The sequence below is a fragment of the Salvelinus namaycush genome, chromosome 13 (genome assembly GCF_016432855.1).
Source record: "Salvelinus namaycush isolate Seneca chromosome 13, SaNama_1.0, whole genome shotgun sequence".
Lineage (NCBI taxonomy): Eukaryota > Metazoa > Chordata > Actinopteri > Salmoniformes > Salmonidae > Salvelinus > Salvelinus namaycush.
The window spans coordinates 22,988,204-23,004,628 of record NC_052319.1 but is presented as its reverse complement, the minus strand read 5'-3'; the positions used below and the strand labels follow the sequence as shown (position 1 = coordinate 23,004,628).

Here is a 16,425-nt window from a genome sequence, read left to right as displayed (position 1 = left end):
AACTCCTTGGCGCTCCTCATCAACTGCTTCAGGTGTAAGAGACGTTCACGTGAACTCCTCGAAGTGGTCCAGCGCCGCATCTGCTTCTACCCACACGACTTTAGCCCACTCCAGGGCTTTCCCCGAGAGGCACAAGACGAGGGCGGACACCCTCTCACGTCCCGAAGGAGTTGGGTGGATGGTCCCCAGATACAGGTCCAGCTGCAGCAGGAACCCCTGGCAGCGTGCCGCCGTCCCATAAAACTCCCTGGGAAGGGCGAGACGAATCCCACTGGGACCGGGTGCAGGGGAGGCGAGTAGTGGAGACCCCTGTTATGCTGGTGGGGGCGCTGGAGGGACTCCCTGTCTCTCCCAGCGGTCCATAGTCTGGACGACGCGATCCATGACAGCGCCGAGATGGTGAAGCATCGCCGCTTCACCTTTGGGCCAGGGTGTATATTAAAGTTCTCCTGTTATCACCCATCTCTGATCTCCTGCGCCTGACTTCCGGGCCACCAGTCACTCACCCCCACAATGGGGGCACCCGCTCCTGCTGACTCCATTGATAGGTGTGGAATTCTGTAACGGGGTGAATGACTGGTTGGCGGGAAGTCAGGCGCAGGAGAGCAGAGATGGGTGATAACAGGAGAACATTAAAACTTCTTATGGCTGCATCCCGCTACCTGGATTGATATGACAGCAGCCAGATAAAGTGCAGGGCGCCAAATTAAAAAAACAGAAATCTCATAATTATAATTCCTCAGACATACATGTGTTTTATATCATTTTAAAGGTAATCTTGTTGTTAATCCCACCAAAGTGTCCAATTTCAAATATGCTTTTCAGCAAAAGCACTACAAACGATTATGTTAGGTCACCATCAAACCACAAACAGGCACAGCCATTTATCCAGCGAAAGATAGCAGTCAGAAAAAGCAGAAAGAGATAAAACTAATCACTAACCTTTGATTATCCTCATCAGATGACACTCATAGGACTTCATGTTACACAATACATGCATGTTTTGTTTGATAAAGTTCATATTTATAACAAAAAATCGGAGTTTACATTGACGCGTTAGATTCACTAGTTCCAAAAACATCCAGTGATAGTGCATAGCCACATCGTTTCAACAGAAATACTCATCATAAATGTAGATGATAATACAAGTTATACACATGGAATTATAGATATACCTCTCCTTAATGCAACCGCTGTGTCAGATTTCAAAAAAACTTTACGGAAAAAGCAAATCATGCAATAATCTGAGACGGAGCTCAGAACAATAGCCAAATTAGCCGCCATGTTGGACTCAACAGAAACCAGAAAATACATGATAAATGTTTCCTTACCTTTGATGAACTTCATCAGAATGCAGTCCTAGGAATCCCAGGTCCACAATAAATGCTTGATTTGTTCGATAATGTCCGTTAATTATGTCCAATTAGCTACTTTGGTTCGCGCCTTCGGTAAACAATTCTTTTTTTTTTGTAATATTTTATTTTTGCATTTTCCAATTAACAACATTCAAGACAAACTTGAAAAGATATTAGACAACAATAGGACAAAGTGACAGTGACAGATGAGCGTAACAAAGAAAGAAAAAATAAAACAAATTATAATTATATATACAAACATACAATAAAAAAAAATTATAATGAGACATTGGATCATATTGGTCACCTGCTGTAGACTACATATTATACATTACGTGTGAAACATTATATAAGGATAATATAGAGATTCATTCAATGTGATGTGGGGGGAGATTCTCCATATAGTCAATAAAAGGTTGCCAAATTCTGTAAAATGTATTTAACTTATTCCTCAAGCGGTAAGTAATTTTCTCCAGTGGGATACAACTATTAACTTCTGGTAGCCACATTGCAACTGGCAGGGGGGAATCCAATTTCCATTTCAAGGCGATACATTTCTTGGCAATCGCTAGCAATATTTCTGTTAGCTTTATAGTATGGCTTTGCCTAAGATTGGTGTTAGTAAAGTTGCCCGGTAGACAGACCTCCGGGTCTAAAGGGAATGCAACCCCATGAATTGAGGATATGGTATCGCATACCCCCTGCCAGAAACCGTGTAGTTTTGAACACTGCCAAGTGGAATGGAGGAATGTTCCTTCATCTGAGCCACATCTAAAACATAGGGAGGAGATATCAGGGTTGAACTTGTGCAGTCTAGATGGGGTGATATAGAGCTGATGGAGGAAATTAAACTGGATCAGTCTGTATCTGGAGTTCAATGTGGATGTAACACCATCCCTGCATAGGTCACTCCATAGACCCTCATCAAGATCAATACCCAGATCTTTTTCCCATCTAAGTCGAGGTTTATCTAGCCCAGGCAGTGTTAGTCCTGACATAAGAGCATCGTAAACACGGGAAATGGTCTTGAACAGTGGTTGGTCTGCGTGGCAGAGTTGTTCAATAGGTGACATCTTAGGTAGGTTCCATTGTCCCTTGAGAGACACCCTAATAAAGTTTCGTAGTTGTAGGTAGCTAAAGAAGTCCCTGTTAGGCAAGTGGTATTTCTGTTTCAGCTGATCAAAAGACATAAGAACTCCCTCCTCGTAACAATGTTCCAGAAGAGTGATCCCCTTATCAGACCATGGTCTAAAGTTACTATTCTGGAAAAACATAGGAATCAATCTATTGTTGCATAAAGGGGTTTTAGGGGAAAGGAATCCCCCTCGTCCGAACAGCTCATGCAGTTTGCACCATGCCAGGACAGAATGTATGATTAAAGGGTTGTCTGTGATGGTTTTTATAGATTTTCTGTCCCATTTGTAAAACAATTCTGCCCCAGTGTCATCATTTACCTCAAGCTTTTCAATGTTCAACCATGAGGGAGAGGGACCCTTGTCAAACCTCTGAGCCAGAAACCTAGACTGTGCTGCCCAGTAGTACATTCTAAAATTGGGGAGGTTTAAGCCCCCTTGACTGTAATCCAGGGTCAGTTTATCCAGGCCAACCCTAGGGGTTTTGCCGTGCCAGATAAACCGTCTGGTCATCTTGTCGAGAGAGGAAAAGAATGCTGCGGGAACAGGGATAGGGAGAGATTGAAACAGATATAGAAATCTGGGCAGGACATTCATTTTAATTACATTGATTCTACCCAGTAGAGTGAGAGGTAAGTCCATCCATTTACAAAGGTCACCCTCCACCTTTTGCAACAAACTGGCCAGATTGAGTTTATAGAGGTTGTTCAGGTTACCATCCACCATTATGCCCAAATATGTGAAGCCCATAGGCGACCATCTAAAAGGAAACTTGTGCTTGATGGTATGATGGTCAAAGACAGACAACGGTAAGATTTCGCTTTTTATCTAAATTGACCTTATATCCAGAGAAAGAACTATAACACTGTAGTAGGATCTGCAAGTGAGAGAGGGAGTGTTCTGGGTTTGTTAGAAATAAGATAAGGTCGTCCGCAAAGAGTGATAATTTATGGGTATGGGGGCCCACCTCAAAGCCATGTATGTCAGGGCACGTTCTAATAGCCTCAGCCAACGGTTCGATGGCGAGGGCAAAGAGGTGGGGGCTAATTGGGCAACCTTGTCTGTTCCCCCTATAGAGAGGGAAAGAGGAGGAAGTAATCCCGTTGGTAGCAATCCTAGCTTTAGGAGATTTGTAGAGTGATTTTATCAAATTTACAAACACGGTACCTAAACCAAACTTTTCCAAGACGCGAAAGAGGTATGGCCATTCAACCCTATCAAAGGCCTTTTCAGCGTCGAGGGAGACTGCGACACTATGTATTTTGTTTTTGTTAGCAAGGTGAATTATATCAAAGAACCTTCTGAGATTATTGGAGGACAATCTATTAATTATGAAGCCAGTCTGATCTGGGTTGACCAACAGGGGAAGACATGACTCCAGTCTCTTAGATAGCATCTTGGTGACCAGTTTACAATCTGTGTTAAGGAGAGAGATTGGTCTATATGAGGCGCACTTTAGTGGATTTTTCCCTTTCTTGTGGATTACAGTAATCACTGCTTGAGAGAAAGACTCTGGAAAGCAGTTGTCTTCCCTGGCTTTTTTAAGTACCTCCATAAGGTAGGGGACCAACAGCTCCCTAAATTCTTTATAGAACTCTGGAGGGAAGCCATCCTCCCCAGGAGATTTATTAGAAGGTAAGGATTTAATGGCCTCCAACAATTCAGGAACTGAGAAGTGTTCACTCAGGCGCTCGCTGTCTTCCCCTGACAGGCATGGGAGGTTGAGAGAGGAGAGAAAGGAGTCGATCTCTGATAGATCATCGCTTGATTGGGAAGTGTAGAGGTCTTCATAGTATTTCTTAAAAGTATTATTAATTTCAGTAGGGTCGAAAGATATCTCATTAGTAAGAGTTTCTATAGCATTAATTGTCCTCTTACTTCCCTCTGCTTTCAGTTGCCATGCCAATACTTTGTGAGCTTTCTCTCCAAGCTCGTAATAACGCTGTTTTGATTTAGTGATGGCCCTCTCAGCTTGATATGTGTTCAGAATATTATATTTCAGTTTTTTATTTACCAAAAGCCTGTATAGATCTTTAGTCGGGCCTCTTTGGTAGGTTTTCTCTAGCTCTGAGATTTCAGATTCAAGGGCACTCAGTTCCGCACCGTGTTTTCTCTTCAGCCCTTTAGTATAGGAAATGATCTGTCCCCTCAGATAGGCCTTCAATGTGTCCCAAAGAATGAAACTGTCAGGAGCGGAGGGTTTGTTTGTCAAAGTGAAAATATTGATCTGCTCTTTGATGAATGCACAAAATTCAGGTTGCTTTAGGAGTGTAGAATTTAGTCTCCATCTATATGCTCCATTTACCTTGGTAGGAATGGAGATTGATAATACCAGGGGAGAATGGTCACTAAGTAATCTGGGGAGATACTCGACATCTAACACTCTATGAAACAGTTGTGTCGACAGTAAAAAGTTATCTATGCGAGTGTGTGTCTTGTGTGGGTGTGAATAAAAAGAGTAGTCCCTATCCTGTGGGTGCAACTGTCTCCAGATATCTAGCAAATTAAGATCTTTCATGAATGACATGGTGAGCTTGCTGGCTTTGGTAAGAAGTGAGGGTTTATCAGAACATATGCCCCTGCACCAAAACAAACCTGCCAGAGGGATCAGAGATGGTGTTGTTGACGCAGAAGGAGATGTGTCTACTTATCAAAATTGCAGTTCCTCTTGCTTTGGAGTTAAAAGAGGACGCAAAAACTTGTCCTACTCATTCCCTCTTCAATTTCTTGTGTTCACTGGCTGTAAGATGTGTTTCTTGTAAAAACACAATGTCAGCCTTTAATTTCTTAAGGTATGTATAGACTCTCTTCCTTTTAATCGGGCTGTTAAGACCTTTTACGTTGAATGTGACATATTTTAGTGGATTAAGCATAGTTGGGTTTCAAATATGTAACTGAATGGAAATCTATCATATGTAGATAGTTAGGAAATGTTTCAACTTTGGTTTGAACACAGAAGTGACCTATGTGTCTCTTTAGGAAGGAAACAATAAACATAGAAAAAAGGGGAAAAAAATAAAGAATCCCACCCACCCCGATTGTTAGACTAAAACCACAATCCCAACAATCAAACATGAATACACTTGTAGAGATACGTTGCTGCTCGCTTTCCATCTTGCTCTTACTAGCTAAACCTTGGCGTAAACTAAAACCTGCGAGCTCTCTAAATTGAAAACAAACGTTGTGAATAGACATTTATGGCTGAATATTTACTGCCCACGGTAAGGGCTGCTTGAGTCTCTTTTCGAAAGATTAACATAAATGAGGGGGAAAGCAGTGGGCCTAAACCCACTTATTTGCTTCGCCCAGTGATATGGACTAAACCAAAATATACTCTACTGTAATGTAATAGAACTCACCCCGGAAAGATACGGTTAGTTGAAAATGTACAAATCAATTGTAGCGACCGGAGGATATCAGCGGTTCAGTCCGGATAAGAGAAAACAAACAAACTGCATCTTATCCCCCAAAGAGACCGTCCTGGCTCAGACGTTGCTCAGTTCTTTGAGAAAAGTGTACACTTCTCCCGGTGTGTTGAAGAGATGGCTTCGGCCTTTGTACTGAACTTTCATCCGCGCAGGGTGGATGAGGTAGCCGGTGATGTTCTTCTCCTTCAGTGCTTTGGCGGCAGGTCTGAACTGCTTGCGACGTCTTGCGAGATCCGCGCTCATATCCAGGAAAAGGCTGACCCTCTTGCCATCAATGGTGATGTCCCCTTTGGCTCTTGCGAGTTGCAGTACCTTCTCTCTGTCTTGGAAACGGAGGAACCTGATCAGGACGGCCCGTGGGGGCTCATCTGGCCGGGGTTTCGGCGCTGATGTTCTGTGGGCGCGTTCGATTTCCAGTGGCTTGGTGAAGTTGATTATGCCTAGGACATCCGGGATCCATTGAGTGAAGAAATGGACCGGGTCACGGCCCTCGCTGTCCTCTTTCAATCCCACCACACGGATATTACTACGTCTGCTCTGGTTCTCCATCTGATCTACCTTGTTTTTGAGGTAGGCATTGTCCTTTTGCAGTTGTATCAAGACCTGGTCATGTCGAGCGATGGTGTCTTCAACTGTGCTAATGCGCAACTCTGCCTCAGTCGTTCTCAAAAGGAGATCATTCATGGAGGATTTCAGGTCGTCAATGGAAGAATGGAGTTCAGCCGTTTTCTTATCGATTTTCATAGAAAGACCTTTGTTACCATCCTGAATTTCCCGGAGGAGAGTAGCCAGCATGTCGGCAGGCTCGCAAGAGGCCGAGAGCAACAGTCTGGAACTGTCGTTTGAGTTATGAGGGCTAATGCTAATCTTGCTAGCTGTAGCGTTATCGTTATCTTGGGAATCAACGACGTTTTGGTCGTCCTTCTTGCCTCTCGGTCGGAGGTCCATGGCTCTTTGGGAAGGTAAGTACTTGACAATTTATCAGCCGATGTTAGAATATTGTTTCAACGTTGTTATTTAGGTAATAATAGAATAACTTTGAAGAGCTCGGTTTGTCAACGTCTGCTCAGCTCCGCGGCATCACGTGCTCTCCTCGGTAAACAATTCTAAAGTCAGAAAGCGCCTCCACCTTAACGTGACGAAATGTCCAAAAGTTCTGTAACAGTCAGTAGAAACATGTCAAACGATGTACTGAATCAATCTTTAGAATGTTGTTAACATACATCTTGAATAACGTTCCAACCAGAAAATTAAATTGACTTCAGAAGAGCGATGGAACGGACGTCCTCCTCATGTGAAGGCGCATGGTGAATGCATGATCAGCTCGTGGAAATGATTACTCATTCCTGTCTCCTTCGGCCCCCCTTCACATTAGAGTCATCAGACAAAGTTCTGTTGACTATTGACATCTGGTGGAAGCCGTAGGAATTGAAAACTCATCTATATCTCGCTGTCATTTCAATTGAGAGCATGGTTGAAAATCTGACACCTCAGAAGCAATTCAAACAGGAAGTGGAACTTCTCAGGTTTTTGCCTGCCATATGAGTTCTGTTATACTCACAGACATAATTCAAGCAGTTTTAGAAACTTCAGAGTGTTTTCTATCCAATATGAATAATACTATGAATATATTAGTAAACTGGGACTAAGGAGCAGGCCGTTTACTCTGGGCACCTCTGTGCACCTTTCATCCAAGCTACTCAATACTGCCCCTGCAGCCATAAGAAGTTAATATACACCCTGGCCCAAAGGCACAGGCGAGGCAGCACAAAGCACAACCACGGTAACATGAACAAAACAAACAAACCTAGGTTTGGAACAAACCTAGCGCAAGCCAGCCTGTAGCGTAACACCCTACACAAAGAACAATTCCACACACAGACATGGGGGAAGCAGAGGGTAATATACATTTAGTCTGATGAAGGAATGTGAACCAGGTGTGCGGGGAAACAAGACAAAACAAATGGAAAATGAAAGGTGGAGCGGCGATGGCTAGAAGACAGGAGACGTCGACCGCCGAACGCTGCCCGAACAAGGAGAGGGACCGACTTCGGCGGAAGTCGTGACAGTTTTGTTGCACTGCTTTGCTTTATCTTGGCCAGGTCGCAGTTGTAAATGAGAACTTGTTCTCAACTGGCCTACCTGGTTAAATAAATGAAATGCACATTTTTATATTTGGTAACACTTGCTTATTTTCCATCGACTCCAACCCCATTTGATACATTGAACGTCCCGTGTGGCTCAGTTGGTAGAGCATGGCGCTTGCAATGCCAGGGTTGTGGGTTCGATTCCCACGGGGGGCCAGTACAAAAAAAGTATGAATGTATGTACTTGTAAGTCGCTCTGGATAAGAGTGTCTGCTAAATGACTTAAATGTAAATGTAAATGAACGTATGTGGGTAAAGTAGTGTCTACATAGGGGTACAGGTTGTGAACACACACAAAAGCTCTGACAAAGGCCTTGAGGCCGATACGTAAAGCTTAATAAAGAGTAGTGATACTAGCAAGAGCAGTGTGCGGGTTTCTTCTTTTTTCTCATCTTATTCAACTGTTACCATGCACCTGCAACAAAGATAGCTCAGAGGTGCGAGTGCCTTTTGAATTTTGATTATTATAATATACAACAGTAAATAAATGAGTTGTAAAAATAATTTGCTTAACAATGTACACTTGTATTGGCATTCTTCCAATACAAGTGCACATTAATACATATGTATTTAGGTCATCATTTAGGTACACATTGTTACCTAGTACAACTTTTATACTTGTTTGCTGCATGTCTATTTACACCTTGACCGTGGTTTTATAGATATGAGATTTGTAAACAAATTCAAATTAATTGTTGCTAACCTTCCTCCTACCCTATAATTATTATTTTAGATAACTCTTTTATCTTTTTTCATTTTTCTAAGTGAGTTTATTTGAAAATCATTACAATTGTGCATTGCAAAATAATATGGCAGGATCAAGTAATATTTTCTAAATTAAAGATTTTAAATATCGCTAGATATTATTTTACATCAGCATACATCTATTGTGAACAAAACAGATATCTACACAGAAATTTGAAATGCTAAAGATGTAGGAGAGTGAAATAATGAAATGTTTAAACATGGAGTGCTCTGAGTAAAACAATCACAAAAATAAGGAAATGTAGCAGTTTTAAAATGTTGAAATAAATTTAATCAACAATTTTGAGAAAATTACATAGTCATGTTATCCATGATACGCCTCATGCTCATGAACCTCATGCCACCGCTCATGCCTCCCATTCCCATGCCCATATCTCTGAAGTTCCTGTACTCTCCAGGCCTCATGTACATCTGCCTGCCTCTGAAGTGGGGCTGCTCATACATCAGCCAGTGGCCGTCCATCACGTTGCAGGACTGGCAGTCAGACATACGGTAACGCTCCTGTATGGAGTCACAGTCGTCCATCATCTCGTGCATCTGACCTCCGAAGTTCTCCCTCTCGTAGATCCTCATCCTGAAGTTTCCACGGTGCTGTTATTTGGGAAATACAAATATTTGAAATAATTACTGACTACACCATACTGTTGATAAGCTCACAGGGCCAATATGATTTGTGTGATTATGGACTTCACACAGCTACTTCTAGTGGGACTGTTACAGCAGCCTGAATATCATATGGCTTACCATGGGGATCATGCGGCAGGACCTGATACCATCGGTAATTCCCATCATACTCTGGTAGTCTGAGTACTCTCCCCTCCTCATGAAGAACTGGTTTCCCATGTAGTTGGGGCGCTCGTACCCCATGAAGCAGCCGCTCTGAACCCTGCAGGATTGGCACCTGCTCATGTAGGAAGACATGTCAGGGCAGTCGGAGCTGCACTCATAAGAGCGGCCCTGGAAGTTCCTGTCCTCATAGAAGGTGGCCTGAAAATAAAAGGGAATCATATCTTTGAATTAAACAATTGTAGGAAACAAACATTTTAGAGGAATTTGCAGCGCTATTTAGTCCCACTGGTAACCAGGTTATTGGGATAAGTAAAATGATCATGTTGTAGTTAGGGGTGCGTAGAGCACAAGAGCCCTTTTGTATAACAATCTCTGAAAATTGAAGTAAAAATAATTCTAAGAAATCTTGCCAGTGCTTACCCTGCCCATGTTCATGCTGGTGTTGGACATATTTGCTCACTGTGCTGCTGGTTGCTGCTCCTGAACTGACTTTCTACCTGGTTTAACCCTTTCTTTTATACCTGACCAAATCTAAAGAATCCCTAGCTCCATTGTTCAAACCCCTGCATCAGCATCATGCTCTAGAGGCCTACTGAGGCTACTGAGTTGACGTCCACATTTTCAGGGACTGGATCCCTCAGTCTTTAGAAAGGCTATTTCCAAATCGACTGTTTCTCAAACAAAGTAACAAAACCGTTTGAGAGTTTACAACAGTTAGTAACAGCCTTGAAATGGAAGGTTCTCCATACATTGTGCAATACTTTTTTGAAAAGGTTTGAAAGATGCCTTTTTTAAATGCTGGTATAATGACTCAATGTTATAGTAGAGGAAATCACACACATGGTTTTAAGAGTGAAAATCTTTTAGGTTTAACTATGTATTATTACTCATCTTTTGTTCAGTGTGCTGACTTAACGTAGACAGACAGTCCTAACCAGTGAATACATAATCAATTGTGAGTAGTTACTTAACTAACCTTTGTGGTTCATAACCATGATACTAGAGAAACTGTTACAAAACTTTAAATAGCATTGTGTATTACAATTTTTTTTTCAAATAAATCAATCATCTTTACATTTTTTAATTCCTCTTAAGGAGATTGAACAGGATCTTATTAAGCACTTACAAATTTGTAACATATTTTACAATTTTGTAATTGTTAACATATCATACATATTGCATCCCCCCCAAAATTCAAATAATGGATGATGATGTTCCCTATTTTCAGGGATACGTTTTGACTCGTGAGTGCTACTGGCTGAAATTATACCGTACCTTTCTGGCATCACTTTAAGTAACACCAAAAAAAGTAAATTAGGTAACACTTAGGTAAGGGTCTGTAAAGGGTTTACACCCCCTAATGTCGATGTCCAGGCCCCCTAGAAATCTAATTAGCTCAATAAAAAAATCCCAATACAAGCCTGTCAGTTTAAGCTACAGATATCTGTTTTTTTGCATTGGATGCGTCTCAAATAACCACATCCCCTACGTATGTCACTCTTCCGCATCTGTAGTGAAAGGTGACAGAGCTAGAGTGGTGTTTGTCAGACCATGAGACATTCCAAAAATCAGTCTTCTCACAAAATTGTCTGTAGTATCCGAACGGTTCGGCCTAAAAACTATTATGACCCCTCTATGGAAAGATGAGATTCTATGACCCCCACAGGCCCCACAAGACTCGTCTGAAGGTCCCCCGGTACCAGTTGAAAAAATGAATGGAAGTATATATGGAGTCTGTTTAGTGCCAAAAATAAGGTGTTAAATAAAGTTTCCTTATCTTTCTTATATCTCTCAGATATAGGACAGAGACTTCAGAACAAACTTCCTATAGATTTTTGGGGGGGACTATCTGTTGTTCCATGTTGTGAATCTGTTATTCAATGCGTTTGTATGGGCTAATAGCAGTAAGGCCACATATTTGTTTTCATCAAATATTTTTTACATATTTTTTTGATACTTAAAGTGGTCTTAAAATTCCAAATCAAATAGCTAAATGATCCTTGGTCTGACGTTCTTAAAAAAATCCATATAGCTCAGTAGAACCCCCACCCCAAACACACACATTTCAGATTAATCAATCTGAACACACACACACTCATTATTTAGCTCACCATTTTGTTCTTCGACTCAAATACAGTTTGATTTGTCACATTCTCCGAATACAATAGGTATAGACTTTACCTTGAAATGCTTACTTGCGAGCCTTTTACACACAATGCAGACTTAAAAAGTAAGAAAATTTACAAATAAAGTAGAAAATAGTAACACACTAAATAACTATAATGAGGCTATATACAAGGAGTACCGGTACCAAGTCAATGTGCAGGGGTACAAGGTAGTTGAGGTAATATTTACATCAGTGGCGGTCGTTGACGTTTAAGTTGAGGGAGGACAACATATCTTTTCATGAGCATGGCCTTATTTCTATTACAGCATACTGGATGACTGTCATTCATTCCATTCACTCAGCTCAATGTGACATCGATAGATAGGCATTTTCAAGTCTTGCCATAGAGTTTCAAGTCGATTTAACTCAAAACTGTAACTCGAACACTCAGGAACATTCAATGTTGTCTTGGTAAGCAACTCCAGTGTAGATTTGGCCATGTGTTTTAGGTTATTGTCCTGCTGAAAGGTGAATTCGTAGATTTGGCCTTGTGCCTTAGGTTATTGTCCTGCTGAAAGGTGAATTAGTCTCCCAGTAGATTGAACCAGGTTTTCCTCTAAGATTTTGCCTGTGCTTACAGCTGTATTCCATTTCTTTTTAACCCAAAAAACTCCCTAATCCTTGCCGATGACCAGCATACCCATAACATGATGCAGCCACCACCACGCTTGAAAATATTAAGAGTGGTACTCAGTGATGTGTTGTGTTGGATTTGCCCCAAAAATAATGCTTTGTATTCAGGACAAAAATGTAATTCCTTTGCCATATATTTTTATTCTGTACAGGCTTTCTTCTTTTCACTCTGTCATTGGGTTAGTATTGTGGAGTAACTGCAATGTTGTTTAACCATCCTCAGTTTTCTCATACAACAACCATTAAATACTGTAATCCCTGAGCAGTTTCCTTCTTCTCCGGCAACTGAGTTATGAAGAACACCTGTATCTTTGTAGTGACTGGGTGTATTGATACACCATCCGCAGCCTAATTAATAACTTCACCATGCTCAAAGGGATATTCAGAGTCTGCTTTTTTATTTTTACACATCTACCTATCGGTGTCCTTCTTTGCGAAGGATTGAAAATGTTCATGTCTTTGTGGTTGAAAATGTGCTTGAAATTCACTATTAAATTGAGGGACCTTACAGATAATTGTACATGTGGGGTACAGAGATGGGGTAGTTATTCCAAAATCATGTTAACCACTATTATTGAACACGGAATGAGTCCATCCAACTTATTATGCGATTTGTTAAGCACATTTATACTCCTTATTTAGGCTTGCCATAACAAAGGTGTTGAATACTTATTGACTGAAGATATTCCAGCTTTACATTTTGTATTTAACAATTTTCTACAAACAAAATTCCACTTTGCCATTATGGGGTATTGTGTGTAGATCAGTGACACAAAATCTCAATTTATTCTATTCAAAATTCAGGCTGTAACACAATAAAATAAGGAAAAAGGGAAGGGTGTGAATACTTTCTGAAGGCACTGTAATAAATAGTGTCAGCAGCGTATGTGGACAGTGAAATGGTGTGTGTGGCATCAATATGCATGTGTGTGTGTGTTTTGTATGTATGTGTGTGTGTGTGTGTGTGTGTGTGTGTGTGTGTGTGTGTGTGTGTGTGTGTGTGTGTGTGTGTGTGTGTGTGTGTGTGTGTGTGTGTGTGTGTGTGTGTGTGTGTGTGTATGTGTGTGTGTAAGTGGGTGTGTGTGTAAGTGTGTGTTGGAGTGTGAGTGGAATTTGTGTGAGGGTGTGTTTGTATTGTCCTGTGAGTTTGCATAGTCAGTGCAAGAGAGTCATTGCAAAAAGGGTCAATGCAATAGTCCGGGTAGCCATTTGATTAACTGTTCAGCAGTCTTATGGCTTTGGGGTAGAAGCTGTTCAGGTGCCTTACGGTCCCAGACCTGGCGCTTAAGTAATGTTTGCCGTGCGGTAGCACCTTGAACAGTCTATGGCTTGGATGGCTGGGGTCTTTGACAATTTTCCAGGCCTTCCTCTGACACCGCCTGGTAAAGAGGTCCTGGACGACAAGGGGGATCGGCCCCGTCTGCACCACCCTCTGTAGCACCTTGCGATTGATGGCGGTGCAGTTCCCATAGCAAGTGGTGATGCAGCCAGTCAATATGCTCTCAATGTTGCAGCTGTAAAACGTATTTTCAACCTGAGGGGTAAGAGGTGCTGTCGTGACTTCTTCACACCTGTGCTGGTATGAGAGGATCATGTTAAGTCCTTGGGGATGTGGACACAGAGGACCTTGAAACTCTCAACCTGCTCCAGTAAAGCTCTGTCGATGTGGATGGGGGTGTGCTCGCTGCGCTGTGTTCCCTGTAGTCCATAATCAGGTCCTCTGTCTTGCTTACATTGATGGAAAGATTGTTGTCCTGGCACTACACTGCCAGGTCTCATCGTTGTCGGTGATCAGGCCTAACACCATCGTGTCGTCCGCAAACTTGTTGATGGTGTTGGAGTTGTGTGTGGCCACACAGTCATGGGTGAACAGCGAGTACAGGAAGGCACTAAGCACACACAACTGAGGGGCCCCGGTGTTGAGGCTCAGCTTAGCTGATGTGTTGTTACTTACCCTCAGAATGTCAGAATGTCCAGGATCCATTTGCAGATGGAGTTGTTCAGTCCCATTGTCTCGAGCTTGGTGATTAATCTGGTAGGGACTGTAGTGTTGAACTTTGAGCTGTTGTCAATTAACAGAATCTTCACATACGGTAGGTATTCCTTTTGTCCAGGTGGGAGAGAGCAGTGTGGAGTGCAATAGAGATTGTGTCGTTGTGGATCTGTTGGGGTTGTATGCAAATTGTATTGGGACCAGGGTGTCTGGGATGATGGTATCGATGTGCCATGACCATCCTTCGATGCATTTTATGGTTACAGGTGTGAATGCTACAGGATGATAGTCGTTTAGGCAGGTTACCGTTGAGTTCTTAGGAACATGGACAATGGTGGTATGCTTGAAACATGTTGGGATTACAGACTGAAACAAGGAGATGTTGAAAATGTCAGTGAAGACAATTGCCAGCTGGTCTGCGCATGATCACACAGTCGTCCGGGACAGCAGGGGCTCTCATGCCTTGTTCAGTGTTGTTTGCCTCGATGTGAGCATAGAAGGCGTTCAGCTCGTCTGGGAGGTTTGTGTCACTGGGTTTCCCTTTGTAAGAATATTTTAAGATAATACACAACGCAGAGGACTAACGGTCAAGAAGGAATTAACGATAAATGAAAATAGTGTTTTTTCTGTAATAGGGAATTAATGATCAATGGGTCAGAGACATGGGAGGAATTTGTCTAGGCATTGAGCCTGAAACAGGATGCTTGTTATTTGGCCATTGGCCCAGTTTTATTGCAAGGAAATCTAATTGGTCAACCACAGGCTAGGGTTGGGTTATAAAACTACATCCTGTCTCTTTGTTCTGTGGAGAGAATCACTGAGGACAGGGGAGAATGAACACCTCTCAGGTGTGAGTACCTCTCAGCATAACATCCATGAATTGTCCTCTTTGAATAAACCTATTTTTCTCCCCCTGATTTGCTCTGGGGTCTGTGTTATTGAAGAGTAACATCAACTGCTAACACCTTTGTAATCCGTAATAGTTTGCAAACCCTGTGACATCCGATGAGCGTTGGAGCCAGTGCAGTAGGATTCAATATTAGTCCTACAGTATATTGACTGTTTGATGATCTGTCGGAGATCGTAGCGGGCTTTCTTGTATGCGTCCATGTCCGTATCCTGTTCCTTAAATGCGGTAACTCTAGTCTTTAGACCGGTGTGGAAACTACCTGTAACCCATGGCTTTTTTCTTCTTCTGATAAATCCCTGAACAATATTCAAGTCTGTGCTAGCAAAGCAATCTTGTAGCTTAGCGTCCGCTTCATCGGACCACTTTCATAATGAGTGAGTCACTAGTACTTTCTGTTTGAATACTGCATGTCTTCCCAGTAGCCTACTTGGTGTATGAACTGCTGACTGCTCATAACTTCCAAATTATTTTTGACACATCAACCTGGATCAAGGGGCAGGGCAATTTGTGATTTGTTTTGGTAATCAGTGACTGTATTGGAGGGGGAGTGGTTTCACCTCTTTTCTGAGTGTATATATCCAGCTTCCCAGGCTCCATGTAGCCTACTTGATGTGTGAACTGCTGACTGCTCATAACTTGCAGATGATTGTTGACGCATCAACCAGGATTAAGGGAAAGGGCAACTTGGGACTGTTGTTGATTTCATAATCAGTGGCTGTATTGGAGAGTGAGTGTTTTTTTCCTCTCATTGGCAATCAGCAATTAGTACAGGGAGGTGTGCACTTTATCTCTGCTAGGCAATTAACAATTAGTGTTAGTACTTCAGTCTCCCCTGGTTCCTCAGCAGCAGCTGTAAGCGGCGGTCATGCCAGTAGCAGTCTTGTCTGCGAAACTAAGACCGTCGCTGAAACAAAGACAGTTCTACCAAGTTGTTCTGCAGAGTTCATCGAGGAAGGCTCCACACCACTCTCTCATTTGAGTATCTACTTATTTTCTGATGATCTAATTTTGCTCTTTTGTAGCTTTGGCAACTCTGAGTGTGTTTTCTATACCTGTTCCTCTCCCTGTAGGCTTTACAGACGGTCCCCACCCCTTGGCTGCAACC

At 42.2% G+C, this 16,425-nt stretch overlaps 1 protein-coding gene across 1 annotated transcript; it reads right to left on the bottom strand.

Annotated features, from left to right (window-relative positions):
• Positions 1-45: 45 nt before the first annotated feature.
• On the bottom strand, positions 46-10,067 carry LOC120058033 (gamma-crystallin M3-like). The gene is made up of 4 exons (XM_039006517.1): positions 10,038-10,067; positions 9,573-9,815; positions 9,124-9,419; positions 46-271 (listed from the first exon to the last, which is right to left on the bottom strand). Exons 1-4 carry the CDS (start codon positions 10,065-10,067, stop codon positions 46-48), a joined length of 795 nt encoding a protein of 264 aa, XP_038862445.1.
• Positions 10,068-16,425: the final 6,358 nt, after the last annotated feature.